This window comes from Bombus huntii, chromosome 1 (genome assembly GCF_024542735.1).
Source record: "Bombus huntii isolate Logan2020A chromosome 1, iyBomHunt1.1, whole genome shotgun sequence".
Lineage (NCBI taxonomy): Eukaryota > Metazoa > Arthropoda > Insecta > Hymenoptera > Apidae > Bombus > Bombus huntii.
Window position 1 is genome coordinate 8,142,250 of NC_066238.1, and position 26,018 is coordinate 8,168,267.

Here is a 26,018-nt window from a genome sequence, read left to right on the forward strand (position 1 = left end):
GGTTACCACATAAATATCGACGAATATATGTATATTGTTCCTTTCCTTCTGACACCTCCCAGAATATTTGTTCACCGCCTATTCACCTTTCGTCAATTTTATACCATCCATTTGCCTTTTTATCTGTACGTATCTTAGTTTCACGCATGTTACGCGAGTGATATTTGTGAGAGATCAGAGTTATTAACTATTAACCTGTATCACGTAGGTACCGATCAACTCCACAAAATGAAAATTACAAAGAAGCAATGATATGAAGATATCGTTCGTCAAAATTCGCCTGAGAATTTACGATTCTTTGTGCTAATCACGTACTTGGGTACAACAAAAGTTCGCACTTGGTCAATTTGGCTTCTGAAAGACTCGATCATGTTCCTGTTCCAGTGAAAATTAACATGAACTTTGTCAAAAACGCTTGAATGTTTTTAGTAATAGCAAAAAAAATATATATACCAAAAATCTACAGCTTTAACATATTTGGTGCATTCGGTGTCAATTACGAGTTGCTGCCGTTTAAACGGTAAAAGCTCTACGTTTTATGATCGTTGCACGAATTGCAATGGCATGTTCTCGAAACGTTGTATGAGCGTCGTTAACCGATTACGTTAAATTGGTGTGTAAGGACTCGTTGAAACTAGTGCAACTTTATTCTCGTTCGACGAATACCTTCGTGGATCGCGTTGAAAGCGTTTTAAACGGATTAAATCGAATTAGAATACGCCACCGCGGAATTTGACTCCGGATTTCATCGCGAGCCCTGCAAAGCTCATCTGTCTTTGTTAATTTCACCAATCAAGGCCGGACAATGGATCGATTGCATCCAGATAGTACAAATACGTACAATGGGACATCTCAACAGGCGAACCCTTTGTCGATGAAAGTCCGTTACATTGTTCGATGGCCGGCCTTTTGAATTCTCCGTACGCGAAAGCAATGACCAACGTAACCAGTGGAACGCAAACTGGAACGTGTGATTATCGACCTGCTAAAAATTCGCGTTTTGCGCTTATTTCGAAAACCTGAACCTGAATTACCTGATTGCGTGTAAACGAGTTAATCATCCATATCGAAACTGTGGAATTAGTTATTCCACGTTTCTCTTCTCTTATTTTTCAAAGTCCGTTATTCCGATCCAATGAATAATTTGAGTGCAATTGCTAAATTTTCAGCTCCGTGTCATATAAAATGTAACAAAATTTTCGATTCTTTTTACGTCTAATATTTAAATTGGTGTAACAGAAAATTCGGTAAGATGTTATACATCGCCCGCGGTTCAGCGGAAGAACTTGCACGGAACCGTGTAATTAATTATATTCATGTAACGCACGCACACGTATGACGTACGTTGGTGTCAGCTATGTGTGTATGCACGCGTGCACACGAACGTTTTGTAACTTGTCCCGCACAGAAACGCGTCTGTTCAGCTTGTTCTACGAGCGAGCGGCGAGTCCTGGCAACTTCATGCTCACCCGCTATACTTTCCAAAGGGTAACTAGGATGAGTATCATGACGCGTTTAAATATCCCACCAGCCTAATTACAGAAAGTAGATCTATTTTCCAAATGTTAGTTCGTTGCTCCGTTTTCTCCGGTCATGTTAGTTCGGCATTCCGATTCATTATACACTGTAACGTGATTTCGTTGTTTGTTTAGTATCTCCGACCTAGTCTTATACAAAATGCTCGTACGGCGAATAGAGTAACGGTTTAACCAACGTCACGACTAATGCTATTCTATCGCCGGCATTAGAGTTATAAATCCGATGTTGGTTACAGAAGGCGGCGTAGTCCACTCGGGATAATCCTGTAATCGCGTGGTACGAATGAATTTAAGGCGGAGATCCGTATAAGCCCTCATTATAATGTCTTTTTACTAGTTTACGTAAAAGGATATGAAAGTCGACGCGGTTGAACGTTTCCTCTGGCCATTTTTATAGGCACGAAGGGGCAGAATTTAAAAGACATAAGCGCCTTGAACAAAGATAAATAGCTGAGCAGTGGGCGTTCTTACTTCGTGAAACGCGAAATGTCTCCTTTATAATCCTTCATGGATTTATACAAATTTACAAAAATACTTAAATGCGTACGTAATGTACCGAAGGTACAATAGTACTTCATTTATTTCAACTCCACTTAATTGAACGAAATTTTAGTCAATGTGCAATCAGTTGAACTACTACCGACTGTATTCACTCGTCTGAATACTAAATCTCATTATGTGAACGAAAAATAATATGTAAAAAGTAATCCTTTCTTCCTCCTGCCTGTTCTTTCTTCTTTTTGGTTTCGCTTCTCCTCTCGCGCGCACACTCGTACAGTTTCCAAAGATATATGCAACTATGCGGCCATCTTCGATGCGATCGTATGCACAGACTTGGTAAAAATCTCTCAGACCACCTACGTTGAAATCGTACTACAGTGCCTTAAATTAGAATAATTAAACATGTGTAGTTTAATAAGAATCAATTTTATTCTTTATTGAGAAGGTCCTGCGTTTACATTTTTATTTTATGAATAAAACGTTCGATATCTTGCGTATAAGTGACTATTCGTTAAGACCAAAAGTAAAATTACACTGGTAGTTGGAGATCTCTGTTTGAACACTACTTAATAGGCTACCTAGGGTTAGGGTTAAGCAGATCGTATCTTTCATTCCCCGTTTTTGATCATTTTTTTCTTTCAATTACAATATTGCATCCAACGAGCTAATCAGTTCGTTCTGACCTATGTTGAACCCGATCGTTAACAGAAGCGGTGGGATAATCGCTGCAGATAACCATATTCCGGTTTTGCGGCTAATTGAACTGCTGATTGATGTATTATCTTCCGGACGAATCGTTGCGCGGCCCGATTGCCATTTGATCGGTTTCATCAACGGGTCGAGGTAGCGTTAGCCGAGTGAAGAAAACATTTTTGACCTTTCTACGTTTACGCAAACTACGCAGCGCTGCGCCGTGCCGCGTTCGTCCAGAGACATTTCATTAGCATCCGTTTATTTACAGTAAAAATAATATCGTCGAGATACATTGATCGCACTTGTGGAAATAACGAAAATCTGACGTATACCTGTCCACGTAATGACGATTCAACCAATCAGTGCTGAAAATGTCGATTCGTATACAGCGATAGGACGACCAACTCCAAATATAATTCGTCACATTTGCAGGAAGTATTAATATCACCACGAAATTACCAAAGCTTTCGGTAATCCATATAATACTATTCAACTGGACTAAAATTACAATAGAGTTTGCGCAAGAGCAGAGATATATTACTACAAAAATATTAGTTGAGACTTATGAATTTGATTGATTTTTAGTTGGTTTTTGTTTGTTTACTTAAATTATTAGAAAGTGGAGCTGTTTGTTACGGCAACTCCATTAATCCTTGGAACTAATTTCTTGGAAAGGGGCTCTGACGTAATACGTAGATACGTCAAGTATTCGTATCTCACTCGCATTCGACGAAGAAGAGAGAAACGCGTGTACCTTTCTCAATAACTGGCCAACCAGATAAGTTCTGAAAATAAACGAAAGTTTTAATATCAAACTCAACCTCATTGAACTAGCAATCTCCATCAAACAAGACGTCATTTTCCCATTTCTCTGTACAGCAGGGTCCATAACAATTTCCCAACGACTTTACCTTTCTCTAACGCCAGACTCCCGACCAGGGAAAAACTGCGAGTCATATTGTCGGGCCACTCGTGATGCTTGTTTCGCAGCCACTCTCGCGAAGCGTCTTTCGAGCGGCTCGTCTCGCGAGAGAAGCATTGAATCGGAGAAGGGAGCGGCAGCCCATCCCCTCGGGGGTGTGCACACGGACAGGAAAAGAGAAGAAGGAGCAACGCGCGCGGCGAAGGAGGGCCGTACTTTGCATTTTTATTGGCACATTACGTCCGCCACTCCTCGCCACTGTAAGCAAGCGTCAAAACCGTCTTCCGGCGATCGCGGGTACGTGCCGACTGAAGTGGCAGGATGATTCCACCGACCGAGTCTTATTGGAAATTTCACCGATAACTCGGTGCTCCATTAAGGGACGGCCACGGCGGCGACCGGGAATCGCGCGGGCTCCTGCATTCGATGCACGAATTAATGGATCGACATGCTTGCTCACGTCTGATGGATTCGCTTACCTGTAGATTGCTGCGGTAAGATAGGGGAAAATTGGATCGACTGCAACGATTCCCTCTCGCGATTCGTCTTTTCCGAGTAGTAAGTGAGAGAGAGAGAGAAGTAGTGTTAGAGTTTTCTCGTGGAGGTCGAGATCGCCGATGGAAGCGGTTAATTGGCCGGTGATCGGTCGATGTGGATAGAGTTGCGGTTATCGAGGGTTTTATTGTTAAATGATTGGGGTAATCTGAGGAGGAGAGAGAATGAAGGTTAAAAAAGAACAGGTGGATGTTAGAGTTTCGCTCGAATAAACTGTTGAATATTCAACGAGATTTCACAAGAATAACGGCACATTGTTATATTTGACGAAGAAAGTATTTTAGAATACATATAAAAAAATACGTACACGTACACGTATTTACAAGTCTTTAGAACTCGATCCAGTTTAAATAACGAATCCCGTAAAGACAAAAAGTTCCTCTCCCTCCACTTCTAGTTTATTCACAATTACATGCCATTCTTTATATCTCTTCTTCTCCTCTTCTGTGGTATTGTTTGCAACCATATCCAGCAACTGACTACAAAAATGGAAAAGATAAACAGAAAATGACATTTGTTGCCCGGCATAAAGTACAGATATCCTAACCAGTGCACGATACTACGAATTTACCATTTAATACGCAGCTCTCCTGGCTGACGTTTTATTAAGCCGCACCGTTCGTTTCGCGGACACGCGGCTGCAAGTAATTTCGATCCGAAATAGCAGGATCATCGCGGAGAGAAATGTTTGCTCTTCGCTAGACTTGACGAGTAATTTACTGTCACAACTTACCGGGACACAATAACGCGCGTTTTGCTCGCGAAGGATTAATTATACCAGGCCGTATTACGTCCAGGTGGACGTCCGACGTGTCTGTAAACGACAGCCGTCGTATTTTCATTTCGCCGAACCTAACGATGCGACCGCAGCAACGCCACGGATCGCGCGCCGGTTATATGAAATATCGTTCGGGTTTCATTCGCGTGTCCCGCGAATCATCGAGATTCAAAGATCGCGCGCATCGATTCTACATCACGAAAAATGCTACTGACCCATGATAAAATGAAAATTCAATTGGTTGATTAGGAACCTGTGAATAAATCGATTAAAAAGAAATTGAACGAGTTTCGAATTTTATGGTCTCGGGATTTCATCGGGATCCGTGCGAGCGTGTCATCGTAAAATTTGAATCGCTCACCGTTTCAAATATACAAATGCCGACAATTTAAACTTTTGCTTGGTAAAATTTGTGGAACGTTGTTGAATTAATTTAACTAATATATTAAATGTAACGATAATTCCCTATAATAAACACGAAATGTAACTCACGTAATTGATGTTTTTCCTGTAATTTTGATATGCAATCAACAAGTAATTATTTACAATATTTGTGAAGATTGACTCGTATAACCTTGTCGTTAAAGTTCCTGATTTCTTTCTGCAAATTCTATTGTTTGGTTGAGACGATGTCCTCGAAAGCACCGTGTGATTCCTACCGTGTCTCTTACATCCAGTGACACGTGGAACGATAAGCGATCGTTGCTATCCAGACAGAAGGACATACTATCTATCGCGAGTCTTGCGCCAAGGTAGGTGTACCCAGGGAGAAACGAGAGAAGCATAGAGGCGACAGAGAGTCCCCGAATGCAATGCGATGCCTATCGATCGGCCGCCATGTGTGAAATAACTCACACAAATAACGCACACGCCGTTCCGCGTACACCCACGTACACGCCGCCACCCTTGACAGAAATGTTCTTTCTTGCGAGCTCGAATATTCCGGCAGACAAGGCCAACCACGGGGCTGACGGGAGAGGATGAGTGGTAAGAGGAAGTAGAAGTAACGCGCGTGTAACGGCGCGCTCGGTGGTCGAGCCGGATTTTTATCCAGGATCCGACGATCATCTCATTGATGAATACGCAGTTTTCATGAATACCATATGAGGTTTGTCAGGACGTGTATCTTCGGTACGGCGCGACATTCGATACGATCTCGCACGAAGATCGGAACGTCGAGCCGTTTCGTCTTTCGCGAGGGGATTTGCACTCAGACATCTTCGAAACCGTGACGAAAATTTGATCGTCGCATATTATTTATGACTTACGAGACTGAGATGAGAAAATAACGGCTGGCTTCGAGCAGAAACATAGTCAAGACAGGGTTAGGTTAGGGCCTGTTTTATTTCTTCGTGGTTTCGGTCTGTCTTCGATCGATTATCAGAAACTATTTTTACGATGCGATAATCTCTATCGAAAAGCCAACAATTTCTGTTTCTTATTTTTCGTAGATCGCTCAAGAAACGAAGACCTGAAAGATGAATCACAGTTGTAGTCTTGAAGTTCGAAGAGTTGTCGTCACATTTTCCGATAATTATTTTACTGTGACTGTTCTACTGTACCATGAAATCTTATTTATTTATATTGTATATATTTTTCTATATAAAAAAAAATCAGACGTATACTTCTGGTTCGACTTTTGCCTCATTTTAAATAGGTTCCGCGTCAACTTTGCCGGCGAAAGGATTAGCGCGTCGCGGTCGTTATAAAAGCCGCGAACCGATTTCATTTTATCGCGACGCTGTCATCGGCGAATTACCGCGTAAACCGGCCGGCCGGCGGACCGCCGCTCGAGTGGATATTACGCTGGATCTGCAATAACTGTAAGCGTTTCGGGATTTATATCGTTTCATCCTCATGTAACCACCATATTGGCCGCTGCTTCAGAGCTGCTAAGCCCCTTACCATTCGGCCCCGCGCCGAACAATATCCGGCTAACTTATATTCGAAATGTTGCAGCTCACCGCTGGCCTTCCGCCCTTCCCGATCCGCTCACTACCTCTCTTCTGACCAGCGCCGATCGACTCAAGCCAGCCCGCTGGCCCTGCCGATGCACTGAAAATATTGTAACCGGTTCCCACTTTTCTCTCATTCAATATCAGCCTTGTTATTTACGATATGTATTATCCGATGAGAAATATGACAATCGCAGCCGCTTGTCGCGGTAGATTACCGGCCCCGAGAAGTCGTTGCAGAACGGATGCTCTCTCCGATGAGTCCACGTGATACACTAGTTTTGTTCCTTAAACGTCTTGTCGAGTTATTGCGGTTTAAGGAACGGAAGTACATTAGAAATCGAAGTAGAATTGACTGTCATCTTGGAATATTCTACTCTGTATTATATCAAGGAAGTTCTCCTTGTTACAGCATGGATATTGAAAACATAATTCTTAGAAATAGTCGTTTGAGAATGTTTTCCTACTACTTTGACGTTTATAGCAAACCTGTTAGGTAACCTTACCGATGAGTCCACTGATGAATAGATCCCGCGCGAAACGCATCCTTCGCCCTCTTTGCTTCCTCTAATATCGCAACGTCACGCGGTAATATAACATAATTGATTGATGATGCATAAATTTCAAATATACTCTAGCCACGCAAACTTAATATAATAATATCCCAACGTTTCCTTAAATCCAAAGATTCCACAGAAATAAATCATCGTCTTCTGCGTCCATATCAGTTTTTCCAGTCGAGACAGAATCACGAGGCATTTATAAAAGAAGACAAAGATTTTGGTAAGCTCCATTTAGATGATCGGCGGTTTCACTTTGTAACAGGGGTGAAAATCGCGGTTTCCTTCGGAACACGACGCATCTATGCTAAGAGGAACGGTAGCCAAGGTGAAAAGAGCCGACGGAACGATCGTTGAATCACGGCCAGATTGTGGGATGAGAGGCAGGATTGGAAACGACCGGTTTTCGGTAGTCTGCCAGAGGTTTTCGTTGTACGCGAAACTCTTTCCTCCTTCCACTGCCTTGTATCGTTCGGTATCTCCTTCACTCTCTGCGCTTTCTCGCCGCATTCATTCGTGTACATCGCTCAACCTCGTCCCTCCTTCTATCTCCTCGCAGTTCTGGCTTCATCCCTTTCGTCGCTTCTGTCCGCCTCCTCGCGAAACGATAAATTTCCCGGCTTTAAATCCCGGTCGCGGTACCCGACCATCTCCACGACCGCGGCCACCGAACGATTCTACAATACACCATGAACGGACGTACAGCTTGTACCGACTTCGCGTGTCTTGTTTACCGGCCTGACGACATATTTATGAGGCTTACACATACTCCCGCCCCGATCCAATCTCGACATTCGCGTTACCTCCCATTCGCGCCATCTTCATTCTCTAAAACTCTAAACCATCTCGTTTTGCCTTCAATTCTTCGATACTGTTCTTCTTTCGTCGCGTTTCTGTCTCTTCCTTCGAGTTTTGATTTCTGGCTGAAGTCTAGTATTGTGCAGAGCTAGAAAGAGAGCAAATGGAAGGAATACGATTGATCGTAGCAGCTTAGATTCGCTTCGATTTTACACGAACTTTTAACTGTAACTTGTTATTTACTATTGTACGTTATACAATACATGTTGCCTGATGAGTAAAGCAAGCGGAGTATATATCAGCAGCTTTCCTTACAGTTTCATATACTCTTGTATCAAGGGACCCTGTTGAATTCTGTTGCAATTTTCTCGGATCTGTGGTGTCTCAAAAGTTTTAGGTAATGTGAGTTCATCTGGTAAGCGTCCAAGGTTTGTCGTTAGGAATAGTCATTAATTATGACATCGTTCACCCTCGTAGGGGAAAGGATAAGCAAATTAACGCGTCACATCCTGCATTTGGGACTCCCCTTCGGGATAAATTTATCGGGCTCTGGTGGAAGCTCCACCTCGACGACGCTGGACCAGCTTGGGGCGGAACTTCCTCGTATGCTCGTGTTCCGGTTCCGATAAGAGCCCGTGTCGCTTAATTAATTCTCAGCATCAATTTTCTTCCGACGTTTTCGAATATTTCCCTTTCTCGTAAAATCGTAAAACCTTTGTGACGCAGCCAGACGAAACTTTATTGCCTCAACTTCCAGAAACAGTCACGCTGTCACACTAAAATTATCGAATGAACTTAAAACTACCAAGACATTGTTTGAGGAATTAAAAAAACCCGCTGGAGGTTGCCCGAAGCTACGCGTGGTCTGCATTTCGATTCACGGTTATCGATCATCGCGGTAGAAGCTTGTAATGGGAAGTTTATTAGGGAGCCATAAATGAGATAGGCCGTCAGCGTGTCTCTTTGTACACATCACAGACGCGGAGTCGATCCAAAACCCTGGTCACGAATCACGGCGTCTGTCCACGTCGTGGATGGGAATCGACGCGTCGCGGTCGAACGCGCGAAATTTACGAACGACGCGATCGATCTCTCCGGTAATTGCCTGATTATCGGACCGAAGAAGTCTCCCTTTCAAAACCCATGGCTTCCTGATACTATCGAGATCAACGCCTTCGCCGCGCCAGAGCGTGAAACGTTCTGTGTGATAAGGTTTTCTCGAGCTATGTTACGAATCGTAGATTCGCGACGTTCGATTCTCTGGGGAAGAAGAAAAATCTGAAGTGCTTTTATCTCGAGTAACTGCAACGATGGGAGATATGAAATTGAAAAGTATAAGCCGTTTCTTGTCTTTAATTGCTTGAATTATTGCATGGAAAAGATACATCCAATCTTGATTTCCTAGTTCCAAGTTCATAACGAAGGTGAACAACTCAGTTCTTTTTTCAACATCGTCGTCAGTCTTCCTGAATATTTTAGGCGTTTTTGAAAGCACAAGAATACCATTATCGTAAAACAGAAAAGATACCGGTGCAAAAGGTCCTCTTAATACTACACTACGTTAAATATACAAGACAAAAATGGTGTCTAGAGCATACTTTTACAACCTTCGATAAATAGTACGCTTTTTTCCGCCACTTTTTATCTGCCATTGGTGTAACTCAAGTGCCTACAAGCATAGGGGACATTTTCCAATTTAGCTCAATCGCACGCAGCATTGAACGTACGTAAGAAGACAGTAGACTGCACGACCAGAACAGTCGAGTAGCGATTATTCTGTCGTTGCATCCAGTCTTCTCGTTTCGTCCTTCCAAATTTCATTGGGTTTACAATGACAGCACCGGCGGTTGGGATTGATTTGGGAACAACCTATTCGTGTGTCGGCGTATTTCTCAATGGAAAAGTCGAGATCGTCGCTAATGACCAAGGAAATCGCACTACACCGAGCTACGTGGCGTTTACCGAAGCGGAGAGGTTAATCGGTGATGCAGCCAAGAATCAAGTAGCTATGAATCCCACGAACACGATCTTTGGTAGGCTTATAGTTCGATGATCGTGTCAAAGTTTAATTCTTAATCACAGGCTTCCTTATTTTTGACATTATCATAAGCCTACTGTTACCGATAGTCTATGGATGGATTACTTGAAAATTTTAGTCATTAAACCACTGTATTATGATACGTAAAAGCCACAGAGAGAAATCACTATAAATTACGTTTCACAAATCGCAAATTTTAAAGTTTTTTAAATTCTCCGGAATCTAGATTGTAATAGTGAAATTACGATAAACCAAATTTCTTCTAAAAGATTACTGATTTGTATTTAAGGATTGAAACGAAGCTAAGCAAAATATTCCATCTTCTAAAAAAAAAAAAATAAAAAATAAAATTAAGAGATACTTCTTGAAGTCGGACGTAAAATCAAAACGTAGAGCGTTACGCGAACAGAATTTTTGATAATCACGCTGGCAAGGTCCGTCGACTTGGCAGCGTAGCTAGGATCCCAAGAATCACCGTCATTTCCGGGTTTCTGGGCTGGCTTCCGGCGCAATAGCTGGCCCGCGAAAAGAAACGCGACCGGAAACCAGTTCAACGTCGAGAACGCTCTCGTTTCGTGGCTGCCAAATCGACTTACCGTTTCGAGATCTATAGTCGTTCAGCGGACGAGGTCGGAATTCGCCCACGATAAGTTCGCTCGTTTCGCCACGATAAGAGCGTGGTCGTGATAGTTGCGTCTCTCGATCATGCGCCGAATTCGCGGCCAATTTTGCGATCGCTGCCAGCGATCCCCGAATCGATGACTAAGGGAAGCTTAAATGAAATTGTCCGACAGATGCGAAGAGGCTGATTGGCAGACGTTACGATGATCCATCAGTCCAAGCTGACACGAAACAGTGGCCGTTCGCCGTGGTTAATGACGGAGGAAAACCGAAAATCCGAGTTCGGTACAAGGTGAGTTGGCTAACGTTTAACGTGACCTGACGTCCAACCGCGTGAACATCCACAGTTAGACAAGGAATTTAATTAGAAACGTTTGACTTTGTTCTGTGTACGGTATCAATGTTGCTTTATGGATGTTGGCCTACATTTTGAACAATCGGTATCTTATCAAACTGCAAACTCATCCTTTGTAGCTGGCGAATTTTCCTCTACTCTTAAGGATCGACGTTCAATCGTAAATTTTTCACTTTTCCGAGCTTTCAAAGACACTGGAACGATTCTTGGATACTTATCGATGTTTCTGTGGTATCATGTGATCGTCGATTATGTCAATTATTCGGAACGTTCTTTAATAAAAGTAAACATCAAATCTAAAATTCCACTTGGCTTTAGGGAGTAGTAGGCCATCTTTCAAACGGAACTTAAGAAACTAAACGTTTCGGAGGAATTTATAACACACTTTCGCTCTCCTCTATGATCAATTCTATTCCGAGTTGCTATATCGATTCTAGGGTGAGACGAAGTCCTTCTTTCCCGAAGAGATCTCGTCGATGGTTTTGACGAAAATGAAGGAAACGGCGGAAGCTTATTTGGGAAAGTCCGTCACGAACGCCGTGATTACGGTACCAGCGTACTTCAACGATTCCCAGCGACAGGCTACCAAGGACGCCGGTACTATCTCCGGCTTGAATGTCCTGAGGATCATTAACGAGCCGACTGCCGCAGCTATTGCTTATGGCCTCGACAAAAAGGGCCGCGGTGAAAGGAACGTTCTGATCTTCGATCTCGGCGGCGGTACTTTCGACGTATCGATACTGACTATCAACGACGGCATATTCGAGGTAAGTTTCGTCTATGCGCGGACCGCGAACCGCATTCCTCCGCGGAGGAACTTCCTTTTTCCTATTGCCGTCGGAACCCTCTCGGGACGGAGCTACGTGCTTTTCCGTGCTGTGAGAAACAAGTCCGAGGAAAGTTTTTAAATAAAAGCAGCGTTCCTTATGGTTTAATGCGAAACCTACGTAGAACGAATAAACGCCAGTAACTAAGTCTTCTGCCTCAGCAATTTTACTGCCAAAAGAGAGTAATGTTGCAAGGTGATGTTTCGATTTTATCTTCTGTTGATTTGACGATTCTAGTAATAATTTAATTAAGTCAGTACCTTGAGTATGGAATAGAATAATTTTTACGTCGAGAGTTTTAACGCTTTAACGTCTGCTGATTTGTTGCTATCTTCCTGCATGGCTCGAGTAAACGAGAATTTTCTGAATTTCATCGCATGATATTAAATTCCTCTGTGCTTCAAGATCACTGACAGCCAATGTGTTAAGACGCGTAGAATTTTTTGACTTTCTTTTAGAAACGTGAGTTTCTTTGACTTAACATAATTTTTACTCGCTCTAGTTTTAGACACATTAGCACGAGAATGCTTTGAAAGAGCGATTATAAAGTTACGACGGTTTTGACAGTAAATATCCAGATTATCGGGTATCGCGTTAAAATCGGAATTTCTGGAAATATCGAGGTCGATTGTAAAGTTCCAACAGATATCCGACGATAAAATTAATATTACCAGAAGAGTAGTGAACTTGCATTCTAGAATAGAATACGCATATAATTTCAGGTGAAGGCCACTGCCGGTGACACCCACCTGGGTGGCGAGGACTTCGACAGTCGCATGGTGACACACTTCACACAAGAGTTCTCAAGAAAGTTCAAGAAGGATCTGACGACGAACAAACGAGCGGTTCGTCGGTTGAGAACAGCGTGCGAGCGCGCCAAGAGGACCTTGTCCTCATCGACGCAAGCCAACATCGAAATCGATTCCCTGCTCGATGGCATCGACTTTTACACGTCCATCACGCGCGCTCGCTTCGAGGAGCTCAACCAAGATCTCTTCAAGTGTACGTTACAGCCAGTTGAGGAAGCTCTGCGAGACGCCAAGATGGACAAATCTCAGATTCACGACATCGTGCTCGTCGGTGGCTCGACTAGAATTCCACGAATCCAGAGGTTCCTTCAGGTTGCTTTCATTCTTTATTTATTTACGGGATAACCCTTTCATACATAAAAGATAACATATAGGCAGGAACAAGTATTCGCTGTTGGCGAGCAACGCCCTCCGAGCCAACGTTTGATGCGACGCGGTGTGTCGGTTCTTTAAAACGAAGTTAGGGTGATACAGGGCAGGTTCGATAATGAAACGCATTAAAATTCGATTACATTTCCTAGCGGAGCGACCCCAGTGTTTTAAGTCAGGGTTCGAAACGCAGGACGAGGGTTCGGTCGCGAACAATATAGGGGGGGGGGGGTGGTCGGCGACGCCCCCAGAACGAACGTTGCAAAATTAATGAGCTCTATGACAAAGTCAACACCCGCGTTTTTCGACCCTATGCGTAGTCACCGCGTTACCGGTACCATTAAACGTACAGCCTGCTGGAATATATTTATGGTGTTTGACGGCACGAAGGGCTTCGACTTTTATCGTTCGGACACCAATAATCGTAATTGAATTAGAGTACTTTGGAGGCCATTGCGATCGTTGCGATAAATTCTAATATGACTGGGTTCACAGTTTATTGTCCTTTCCAATAGAGACTGATTAACGTGATGTAACGATCGAGCTTGATGCGAAGAAATAAGAAAATCTTTAAATAAACCGATCGAATATGTAAATATTCCTTCTGCATATTTGAGCTTACTAAGCACTGTGGTGTCTGTTATTCTTCGATTCCTAAAGTTATTTATTCTTCCAGACCATTAAATACTTTAACGACTTTATCTTTGTAATTACTAAACTGATGCAAGTGTTTCTAGGAATAAGTCTTCACTTTCGTCTTCTGAGATACATATCTCATCGCAATAATTTACTTATTATCTTAGATTTAAGTATAGATTAAGTACAGATATTTTAGATTTAGAGATTGATTCTGGTATTAAGGAAAAAGACACTTTTTAAACGAACAAACGAGATCCCAATTCCTTTTCCTTCCATTGACAGGACTTTTTTAATGGAAAGGACCTTAACAAATCGATAAATGCGGACGAGGCTGTGGCGTACGGGGCGGCAGTGCAGGCGGCCATATTGCAGGGTGACAAGTCCGAAGCAGTACAGGATCTGCTGCTCCTGGACGTGACTCCGTTGTCCCTCGGGATAGAGACCGCCGGTGGCGTGATGACCGCTCTCATCAAACGCAACACCACGATCCCGACCAAGCAGACGCAAACTTTCACTACCTACTCGGACAATCAACCGAGCGTCCTGATCCAGGTTTACGAGGGGGAGAGAGCAATGACCAAGGACAACAACCTCCTGGGAAAATTCGAGCTTTCTGGGATTCCGCCGGCGCATCGAGGCATACCGCAAATCGAAGTGAGTCTTTTCATAGAAAACTCAAATTAATTATTGAATCTTTTCCTCAGGACTATTAAGCGTTATCAATTAACACATAAATCAATGATTACCAGTATCAAGAATTAAAGCAGAGGAGCTGGCTACTAGCTCCTATAACGATAAATCGCAAGATCGCTAATAAACGTTTCGTAGACTCGAAGAACCAGAGATAAGAAAACAATCCCAATAGAGTACCAGCGGTGCTGGTACGTAGCGAAACGCAGCAATTGCGTCGGGAAAGGAAATCCTTGGCAAGGATATACACAAATCCGTCGAGAGGACGAGGGTTAGGGTTACGACTGGACAGGGTTGAAAGATCCTTTCCAGACGATCCCGTGCCTCGAGATTTCTTTTCTGCCTGTTGCCACCAGTGTACGAGTCGGATGGAACTCTATTGGAATTGTCAGGCTGTCCGGATAAGTATCGGAACGGAAAGCAGACGCGGAAGTGGAAGGACTCGAAGGAATGGAGATGGCGTCTGGACCGCGCGATGTCGAACAGAACAACGGAGAAAGTGTCGTTTTTCTTCCTTTTCTTCTTCTTTCAGATTTCTTCCATTCTTTTGCTTCCCAGGTGACCTTCGACATCGACGCGAATGGTATCTTGAACGTGTCCGCCGTGGAGAAATCAACGAACAAGGAGAACAAGATAACGATAACCAACGACAAGGGTCGACTCAGCAAGGAGGACATAGAACGAATGGTGAACGAAGCGGAAAGATACCACGCGGAGGACCAATCGCAGAAGGAGAGAGTCGCAGCGAAGAACAACCTCGAATCGTATTGCTTTAACGTAAAGAACTCCATCGAGGATGAGAATATCAAGGCGAAGATTGCGGAAGGAGACCGGAAACTCATAGCTGACAAGTGCGATGAAATCATCAAGTGGCTCGATATCAATACTTCCGCCACTAAGGAGCAATTCGAGAATAAGTTAAAAGACGCTGAAAAAGTATGTTTTTTTTTTTTAAATATATTCCTATTCCATATTTTATATTATAAAAATGTGGAGGGAGACATGCTTTTCTTCTTTTTTCCTTTTTGAATAATGAATTCAACAGGCGCTATTGTAATCGAATCGTGTTACGAATTTAGTAAACTTGTTGAAGTTTCTGCTTTATTATCTTCTGCAGGTCCTTTAATTATCTACTAACGATACGAACGAATAGTAGCATTCTACCTAACCGACTAATAATATATTCCTTTAAAAGTCCTATTATTATGGTTTATTAATAATTAGTAGTTGTTGTCGTTGTTCTAATCTATAAATTTTATAAGTTCTAATTTATAAATAAAACATGTCGTTAATTTTTCAGGTTTGTAAACCGATTTTTACCAAATTTTACAACAGCGCGGGATACGGGCAAAATTATAGCTCTTCGGCCAATCCAACGATAGAGGAAGTGGACTGACTGAATATTTACCCTCGGTTGGTTATACCGCGTGCCGCCGGTGCTTTGATAAAACTTTTCACACGATATTCAAAATTTATCGTTAATATTTTTCGCGCGACTCTATTTTAAACGAGCTTAATTCCGAACGATCAAAATATTTGTGAATCCAAGACAATTGAACGCTTGTAAGCAATTAAAACAGTTCACAAGGTTGAATCATAAAATAAACGGCTCCACGTTAATTTCCAACGCATTATTTATTGCAAGCGAGTTTGGGAAAGGTAGTTATCGTAATGATTTCGTAATACATTCGAGATATGCGATAATATTGTCAGACTAACACAACGACCTAGCGTCGCCGCTTACGTGTATGTGACGCACGTATCAATGTGTATACAGCGTGTAAACTGTTTCATTCCTTCTCGCATCACGTTAAAAATTAATATTGTTTATGCATATAAAGAATATGTACACAAAATGGGGAAGGGAGACACTATTAAATATTTAATGAACTTAGCGTACAGGTAAATATAGCCTACGCATTAATGGAACGTTTCTTCTCGTAAAAAATAGATTATGCAGAGCACCATGGTTTCTTCATCATATTAATCATCAACGTCTTCCGTTTTTCTCTTTTTTCCATTTTCTACTTTTTGTTTTTTATCTTCGAATTAACTGAATTTCTTATATACAATTTTCCGCATCATTGTCGCGAATCACCGCGATGAATCGCGACGCTGTAACGCTGTTTGCAAGCACATTACGAAATGTGGCTAATTCCCGGGTCGGACGGGCGCCGAGATTACAGTGTCAGCGCCTTATCAGCGCGGTATCTTGCGAACAATCGAGAAACAAACGAGGAACAGAAACTGACTATAATGTTGTCGCAAAATTTTATGCCCTGTGCTCAGTCTTTCACGCGCGTTACAATTTACTTTTTGTTCGTTCTTCTCGTTCCGCGCGAAACGGTCCGATTGGCTGATCACTTTCTAATTTACGATCCTTTCCAATTTGTACCGAGATATTAGGTTAATCCGTACCAGTTTTTACATTAAGTGGAATTCCAGTGGGTTCAACTATTTCATGATATTCGATCGTTAGAAATTAAGTTACAACAGATAGTAGATTTGACGATCCGAAAGTGTTACAGATTCAGCAGCTCGTAGTTTCGAGCATTGCGAAATCGAAATAGATCGTTTGGTATTCTACCTTCATCTCTGTTTTCGCTCTAGTGCCGCCAAGTAATTTAAAGCATTCCAATATACTCGTTTATTTCAATCACGGAATTATGCAATCGCGCCGCGAACCTTTCGCTGGGTCGAGTAACAGAAGACAGATTCCATCTCGGGATCTTTGAGTCTGTCAGTAAGTATCTCATTACCGAGCTCAAAAAACCGGAGGATCTTACGCTTCAAACTTTTGCCACGTCTTCTTCGTTCTCGAATTCGTCGTCGAGATCGAGGCTGATCGTTGCGACACGATTGTCGAAACGAAGAACGCAGGGTATGTACGCAAGAACGGGATGTAAAAAAAAAAAAAAAAAGAAAAAGGGCTCAAAGGCGGGAAAAGGAGCGACGAACTGCTTGGAAAATGACCGAGGCATAAAATTTTTCGTAAGACCACCATGGAGGCTCGAAATTATTTATCTTTGATATGTTCGCTTTCGAGAGTCCTTGGTACGGTCGTACAGAAGTAAGTAAGATCACAAGCGTCATAGAGGCTCACGAGAGCCTCTGGGGTTAGAACAAAAACATAAAAAATAGTAATCGTTGTATATGTGAGCATGTATGTATGTATAATGGTTTCGAAAGCGTTTCGAATCCGAGTCTCGTGCATATTTACGCACCTGTATCATCGAATCATGTGTGTTGTGTTGTGTCGTGTGTTTCCTATGATATATCATCACTTAAACGCTAGCTTGTTTCATCTTTTATAATTATATACATGTTACAACGTCGCTAGGCATGCCTGTATTGTTCGGATATAGTATATCTGACGAGCACGTGACTCCTTACCCTTTATATCACATATCGTATATAAGAAGGCACCAGAAGTAATTCTAGGTCAAGAATCATACCGCGGCTTGAGCGCCGCTCACATTATGCTAACCAGGTAATGGAAACATCCATAAGCTGTACACGTGTTTACTTTCAGTGGCGTTCGTCCAAGCGTTGCCACGAACGGAATACGTCGAAACGTAAGAGCGACCCACTCCTCGAGCTTTTCTTCCGTCACGCTTTCAATTCATCATCGCCGAGAAAATAACGTAATTGCAATATATCAAAATTCCAACCACCCCAATATATCTAATACATAAATCACAAGAAAATTCCCACATTAACCGGAAGGTTCACTTGGATCGAATAAATTTGATCGTTAAAGATCAATTTCGTATCACATAATTTTACACGAAAAAAAAAAAACGAAATTTCATTCCATTTCGTTGCCTTATCAACGAGTGTGCCCATTCGTGGCGCCTACTTCGATACTTCATTCTCCGTCTCTGCTCACGAACCACATGATACAATCAGTGCAAGTTTAGTAAAGACTAGCCACTCGAGGCCGTCTCTGGATCACGCTTAGATCTTAAAGATCGTTCATCGTCGTGCGACAATTAATTTTACTTTCGCATAACATCACGATGAATCGATATAAAATTCTCGAATCGTGCAATTTTGCACCAACGAGAAGACGTCTCGATGTTTGGTCCATCTAGGACTCCAAGGATATGTACAATGAACACGTGTGTTTCTTAAAAAAAAAAAAAAAAAAGAAAGAAGAAAACGATTTCAAGCTACCAGTACGCCTATTCGCTAAAGATATCACGTTCCATTCATCGATTCGAACACACGCGTAGCAGGATCGTTTACAAAATTCAACGTGTCGTTTGCAAAATACCCTGGATCTGATCGCGTGTTCCTTCCTGTCGTAAAAAAATCGTATCATGCTCGAGGGAACACGCGTTTCCAGGCATAAACAGGCGTCTCTGGTGCGATCAGATCGCGATCGGGTTCGCGTTTGTTTTACGACTAGTCGATCGCTTCCCTCAATGCGGCAAGCTGCTCCTCCCCAAGCTTTACTTTGTCCTGAATCTCACGGCCGTCCACGATCAGCTTCGCCTTCATGTTGATGAAGTGTTGATAATCCGCGAACTCTTCTTCGTTCAGGTACTTCGACAGAATCGTCGATACGTTCACACTGCGCTTGTCGATATTGCTTTTTAGGATTTTCGCCTCTTCCAGCTGATCCATCAACTTGTCTCGTTTACTCTCCAGAATTTTCTGCGAATAAAAATAGAATGCTCTTTATTATCGATCGTTGTTAAAAATTACTTCGAGTTTTCTAATTGCTGCAATATGTAGTAGAAGCTTATTTATCTGAATTCATTGAGAAACAGTAGTTCATGTAATTGAGGTTTATTGATTTCCTCCTCTATCTATGATTTCTCTTGGATTTCTATTTACTTTAAAGTTTTTACTAGAATTAATTTTTAACCACGTAATGGAACGTATTGCATAAGATCTCGTCGATAAATCAAGACGACTTTCTGCCTGGCACATGATTAATTGCACCTGCATTCTCCGTCCTTCCTGTTCAACAATTACAAATCGCCTTACGAAAGCACGTAACACAGCGAGTCGATGACAACGCAAGGACGCCGAGTAAAATTTCAATAAACGCGTATTCACTCCAACGCGGTCCGTGTTTATTTAAAATATCTTGCTTCGACGACAAATTATCGCTGTTTGCTTCGGCCGATCGACCTTGTATCCTACCCGTTTATCAATTTACGCGTACATTTCCAGAAAAAAAATTAAATATTAATATCCGCGCATTTAATTAAACTATTACTCATTGTCCGTCGGTCCTTGTTCAGTAAAATTATTCACGTAATAGATTAAATACATTATTTAAATTAAAAATTTACCCTTTCCGCGTGATCAGCCGGCATTCCGTACAGAGCATTCTCAGCTCGAGCCAATCTACCGCTCAGGCCAAGAAGAAGGCTCGTGATCTTGCCTACTTCCTCCACGTGGAGCCGATACTTGGAAGCTTCCGCTGGTCTCGCGACCGCGGTGATCCTCGTGGCGACTCGCGCTCCCAAAGCTTCGTTTACATCTCCCTCTTCTCGCACGGCTTCCTGTTCCGCTCTCAGAACCACCAGCTTCTTGTCCAACCTCATCATCAGCTCCTCCTGCGAAGAAAATCGACAACGTTTCAAGGATTCGCCCTTTTCGACCGCGTGTCAGAACGCAAGGGAAGCAGTCCGTTGTTCGCGTCATTTTTAACACAGTTTGATCAATGGGAAGATGAATTAGGCGACAGAGGATTAGAATCCTGATGACTTGATGCGAAAGGGAAAGCAAGGTACAAGCATATGTCTCGGTTTAAGAGAGTTGAAGGATGATTATATAGAAAAAAAGGAAGAGCTCGGTTCCGGGAATCGTTCGCATAAATTAATACATTCGCAGCTGGTAATTTTAAGGAAAGTTCCTGCGATTAAAGAACGAGTAAGAATTTTAAGAATGTACTTTCAAATACCCCATGCCTTATACTAGTTACTGTTGTTAATTTAAGTAAACGTATTTTCAGAGTTATTGATCATTGAAGAGCTTTATGAAAAAGGAAGCCATAAAACAAAACTTTGAATCGACCAAATTATTGGAATTTTAGTTCTAGTATTTCAAATTCGTAGCTATAATGGCTCTTAAAGAGCCGCGCTATGTTTAGAAAATAAATGATATATTGCCCATATTTCTCACAGAACTGTAACTCATTTTTCAGAAAACTTCTCGATAGATTTCGTGATCTTGGTCCAATTAGATAGGATTGATCTAATCATATTTCCAAAAAAATCATTAAAACCGTAATATTACGTCACCCACCACTGGGCGTATTAATACAACTAACTCCCTTCCATAAAAAATTCCTTACCTTTTTCTGCCTGAGATCAAGACTGTCGGTGGGAACGACAGGCGGCGACGAGTCTTCCTGCCGCGTCAACCCCTCGACGGTCACGTCACGCGTGTATCTTGTGAGGAATCTCGCCTTTCCTTCGGATGTGGTGAAGTAAGCCGATGTCGGGGACAGAGGACTCGTCAAGTCCGTCGATAATGGAGTGACGGGAGTAGAGGGTATCGTCTCGTGCCTGCAACAAGCATAGTTTCCATCTCTAAATCATTCGTTGGCGACTGGTCTTGATGTAATCCTGGCGATCACGGGCCACAAAAATCCTTGAGCAAAATTCGTGATCGTGGACGACACGGATTGCATCAGGCGGCAGCATGACTCACGATCGAATCGATCGGCACGTTTTGTACAACGGGGAACGTCGCACGGATGATTTACTGTCTCCATGCAAACGCATGTCTTGTCGCGCGGAACCACGTGGTTTCTCGTAATACGCTCTGCTCAGAGTTTGAGGAATTCGAATTGTCGTGGTTCTCCGTTCGTTAAATGATGGATGGCCACGTAGATAGAGCACGACTAAAGTATTTAAGTTAGATGCATTCTCTCGAGATACTACAATACTATACTATCGGAGAATCCCTCTAGCAGTAATTAATCGCTCGCCTTATAATACAATATCGAGTGACACACATGATTAGAATCAGGATTACGATTAAACAAAAAGAAGTTTAATTTGAATTTTGAACAAGCAACAGTTCATCTTAATGTTATGCATGTTTCGATTCCTATAATTCCCATTAAATTTCGATTCCCATAAAAGTGTAGAATATATGCAAGTATGTGAAAGAAATAGAATAGAGAAAAAAATATTAAGCGAATCTTCGGAGTTCCTTTTTATACCCGCTAGAAAAATCGCATGGCAAGGGGTTAGTCGTACTATAAGAGCGATTTTACAAAAGAGGAGAAAGTGATAAAGAAAGGAAAGCGCAGTTTGTGGCAGTTCGAAGAGTAAGCCCACCGATTAGCCGATTGTAACGCTCGACTCGGCTCGCTCGTTGAACTGCAGGGAATTAATGAAAAGCGGAAGTGGATGCTGCAGCGAATATAACCACCATGCCGCGTTTACGCGCAGATCTTACGCGCCGCGCTTCAAGAAGCCACCCGTGACCGCTTTCGAAAGCGTTTCTGCTCCACCGGGGTGTGGTAGGAAGCTCTTTTGCTCGGGTTCTCCGTATAGTTAACGAAGCAAACGTTACAAAGTTGTACCGGTGCCTACGGGGAAACGTTAGTTAGGCGGAACGACTCTAGGGCGTATAGTTAGTTAGTTCGCTATGAACGGATCAGCGGATGTTCTCAAGTCGGCGATTAGTTCAGATTGTACGGGAGTAGGTATTGCGAAAGGGAACATGGGTTTTAATGTACTTCTCCGTATCTTTGGTCTCCATGGTGGACGTGTTCTCGTGGCGTGGAGATTGTGACGACAACCGCGAGCTAAGATCGAGCGAAACGATGTCACTGCTAGTTCGTGTGAGACTGGCGAACGAAATGATGCGTAGACCACCAAGTAGCTAGCCTAACAATATCATTTATGGTTAGTTACGTAACCGCCTTGCGCCTCTAGTACTTTCTCCCGGCGCGTGCCAGCGAAAATATTGTCCTCGATTGGTCGGGTGGTTCCAGATTGGCGGGAAAGGGAAAAACTCGTTTCTCCGTCGAAATTAATCAGTGACAACTTTAAAAGGCACCGAAGAACGTTCGTGGCTACCTTTACTAACTTAATCGCCGAAAACTATTTTTCACTTTTCTTTTACGAGAAGCAAAATGTATGAAGATATTAAATTTTATTTCAAGACCTAATAGCCTTCCTGCGTTCTTTGTATCATTTCCAAACCAATCATCTTTTTATCGTTAAAGAACTTTTAAAGTCTGAGCACGATATGTGACTTCAATTTTACGTTCAATATTAAAAATCATTTTGTTTGCCAAAATAAGAACAAAATTGAAACGTAAAAATTCGAGGATAATGACAGATTCATCGTCCCTTCTCGCGATCTCGTAAAACGTAATCAAACAGGAACACGAAAGAAGTAACGACAGATATATGACGGACGATTAGAAAATTATAAATCATACAAATAGTCCAGACAATTTATCCTGTGTCATCGATTCATACCGCCTCTTGAAAACGACAATTATATCCCGACGTTAATAGAGTTCGTTTAACGATGCCTGACTGGGAATCTCGCGGTCACGCCCACGTAAACGTCACTCGCCATCCAATAAAGGTCCTTTCCATGAGCGACGACCTCTTTAGTCGAGGATCTTGTTTGCGGTGCAACGTGAAAAAGGGAAAACTCCTTGACACCGTTCCGCCGCGACCGAAGCGGGAAATTTTCTGGAATCGCGCGAATTGCCCCAATCGTGAAAATTTATAAGACTCGACCGCGTTTTTGTAACTAGATCTGTATCTAATCCCGGCGATCGGGGACTCGATTGATAATGCTGCATGGTCGAGGTGTTCGGTGAAAGTGGCAGTCGCAGGTTCGCACATGGAACAACCTGTATGAAATATCGACGTGGCGTATCGTTTGGGACGATCGGTTAATATTTATGTAACGATAATGAGAGGAAACGGCGCGGATAGCTGAGAGAACATGCAAATGATAGTTTCAAAGCTATGGAAATTATAGGATTTTGCATGGTCGTTTCAATCGAACATCGCTAGCTATGAGTGTAAAGTAATAATCTATAAAGTGAAATGCGGCTTAAAAGTATCTTCTGAATTTCAATCTATCGTGAAGTATGCTTCTTTCTACGATTCGTGACTATTATCTCGGGACTATTATCAAGTTATCATTATAATTTGGAACGATAAACATACAAAATTTATATTATGTAGATTTAACATTTCGAACTTTAATCTACGGATCCTCGCGGTAATATTTCCAACGTCTAAACAAGGAACAAATAACATTCCTTTGTACAACACACGCGGGAATCTCCTTGATAACCAGTTTCCAAAGAGCCTCCAATTATTCGAATTACAATAATAATACTCACTTTTTCTCCTCGTCTCCGTTCTCGGAGCACGGGGTCGTCGGTTCCTCGAGGGAGAGTCGGCGCCTAGGTCGCGGTTGCAAGGTCGCTTCCACCCTGAACAAACCGGTAACATAGTCGGTAGGCTTTTTGTGCTCCGGCGCTGGAACTGATAAGAACAAATCGTTATACGGCTTGATTGTTCTGTTCAGCGAATTTCTGCATGCTTGGAATCCACGTGCGAGCATATACGTTGTACGTGAAGAGGAACCGAGCTAAAGGCAATAACGACGCGTAATTGAATAATACGGTTGACCCGTCGATTGGTTTAACGCTTATTAAAATAAAAGGTCGACGGCCCGGCCAGTGGATTCCACCTCGTTGCAGATGACGCACGAGCGCATCAACGGACGCGTGGTAGATTTGTATGTAACTAGTAACTACAAACTAGCTTGCGTATCTTATCGGTGTGTCCGCGAGTGTCGTATGAATGGTAAAAATTTCGACAAGCCGATCGAAGTCGATGACACTAGCCAGGCTAAATTTGCTCGCGATAAGTCGTCGATGGAATAGGAGAATTACTAATATCGATGTCTGGCTGACTTTTATGCGACGTAATTGTCTGGAACGCGGGTAATCCGGGATCAGTCTAAACCAGGGATCAAAGACCCAATGATGAAAGAATAAAATGTGACAGATATAAAACATGTCTAAAGATTTTACGTTCGACCGAAAGCTAACGGTATTCTTTAACGTTTCTTTTCTTTCCCTTTATTCTTTTTTTTTTTTTTTTTATCAATAAGATATCGACGAGACCACAACTCACCTAGAAGAGGTACCAGTTTGTCGTTCGGATTGAGCTGGCTCGCCAAATCCCTGCCCAGTTCCTCACATTCGATTTCTTCTGGCAGTTTCTTTCGGCACAGTGGAATTTCCTGAGTCTTGGTTGGTGTTTCGCACTCCGTTGGCTCCAAGATTTCGGTCTGCGAGGCAGCGTCACTGGTAGCAGTATTCACTCGGAGCACAACTTCGGTACGTTGCAACAATGTCAGTCCCTCTATTCCTGGTTGAGGCGACATACACGGTGATACCGGAGGAGATGGTCTGTCTTCCTCGACTGGAGAATTCCTCGACGACGATGAAGAAGAAGCCTTCGACACGCTCGAGATCGAGGACGTCGAGGACCTTCCTCCGGATCTGGACTTACTCGACGAGGAAGACCTGTCTACTCTCAGCTCTATCTCGTTCGTTTGACTCGAACGGACGGGCGAGCTAGATCTGTTCGAGGAACCAGTGTTGTCCGTTTGTGTAGGACTGGAGACTTTTCTGTTGTTAGGTGAAGAATTGTCGCTCTTAGAGAAACTGTTGGATAATATCCGCGGCGAAACACGAGGATCTGACGATCTACCGGACGAAGAACTGGAACAGCTTCCAGATCGTCTCGGTACGGCGCCTCTCGAGCTGTCTCCTTCCATCTGATCCGGTGTTCTAGGAGGTGAATTGGTCGGGGCTGCAGGCCTTTCCGTAACGGCCGACGCCTCGATGGAGCTTCGAACTTCGTGACCTCGTGGCCAGCAACTGTCCGTCGTGATCGTCATTGTCGTGGATGCCGACGATGTCGTAATGCATGTAGTGATCGTGCTGGTCGACGTCGACGTAGCGTTCATTCTCTTCTCGTTACGCCGATTGAGCAGCTCGATGTTCTGCGAGGTCATTTCGATGGTGGCGCTTCGCTCGCGGAAGAAATCTTCCTCGACAACCGATGAGGGCGCGTCCATGCTTCGACTCTGTTTCTAATTATAATTTATTCGATTAATCTTTCGTTTAAATATAACAGAGACGAAAATTTTCATAGAATTAAACATATATAGATTCTAAATATTTGTTCACAGATGATGGATTTTTCAACTAACTAATAAAAAAGTAATTACTAAGCTGTCTAGTTTATGACTTTATGGGAAATTAAAATTTTTAAAGATGTACATACGAATAGCGTAATATGAAAGAGTCTGGTAATTACTAAAATAAAATAAATACAGTAAAAT

The 26,018-nt window shown here is 42.6% G+C and overlaps 2 protein-coding genes across 5 annotated transcripts in view; one reads left to right on the forward strand and one right to left on the reverse strand.

Annotated features, from left to right (window-relative positions):
* Positions 1-18,810, forward strand: part of LOC126867307 (heat shock 70 kDa protein cognate 4-like) — a 60,464-nt gene extending 41,654 nt beyond the window's left edge. Inside the window, exons 1-7 of one of the 2 annotated variants that reach the window (XM_050621642.1) lie at positions 10,026-10,333; positions 11,133-11,251; positions 11,752-12,081; positions 12,864-13,262; positions 14,241-14,612; positions 15,207-15,584; positions 15,949-18,810. In XM_050621642.1, coding sequence (XP_050477599.1) covers positions 10,132-10,333; positions 11,133-11,251; positions 11,752-12,081; positions 12,864-13,262; positions 14,241-14,612; positions 15,207-15,584; positions 15,949-16,044 — 1,896 coding nt within the window. In that variant the 5' untranslated portion in view covers positions 10,026-10,131 and the 3' untranslated portion in view covers positions 16,045-18,810. Of the gene's footprint in view, positions 1-10,025; positions 10,334-11,132; positions 11,252-11,751; positions 12,082-12,863; positions 13,263-14,240; positions 14,613-15,206; positions 15,585-15,948 lie in introns of those variants that run through there. The other variant, XM_050621653.1, reaches the window with a different exon arrangement.
* LOC126867296 (uncharacterized) overlaps positions 16,505-26,018 on the reverse strand; it is a 165,593-nt gene continuing 156,079 nt past the window's right edge. For all 3 annotated transcript variants that reach the window (XM_050621608.1, XM_050621626.1, XM_050621617.1), the window contains 5 exons: positions 24,800-25,766; positions 23,998-24,142; positions 20,962-21,175; positions 19,955-20,221; positions 16,505-19,307 (listed from right to left, as the gene is read on the reverse strand). In XM_050621608.1, the coding sequence (XP_050477565.1) occupies positions 19,056-19,307; positions 19,955-20,221; positions 20,962-21,175; positions 23,998-24,142; positions 24,800-25,766 (1,845 nt within the window). In that variant the 3' untranslated portion in view covers positions 16,505-19,055. The remainder of the gene's footprint in view (positions 19,308-19,954; positions 20,222-20,961; positions 21,176-23,997; positions 24,143-24,799; positions 25,767-26,018) is intronic.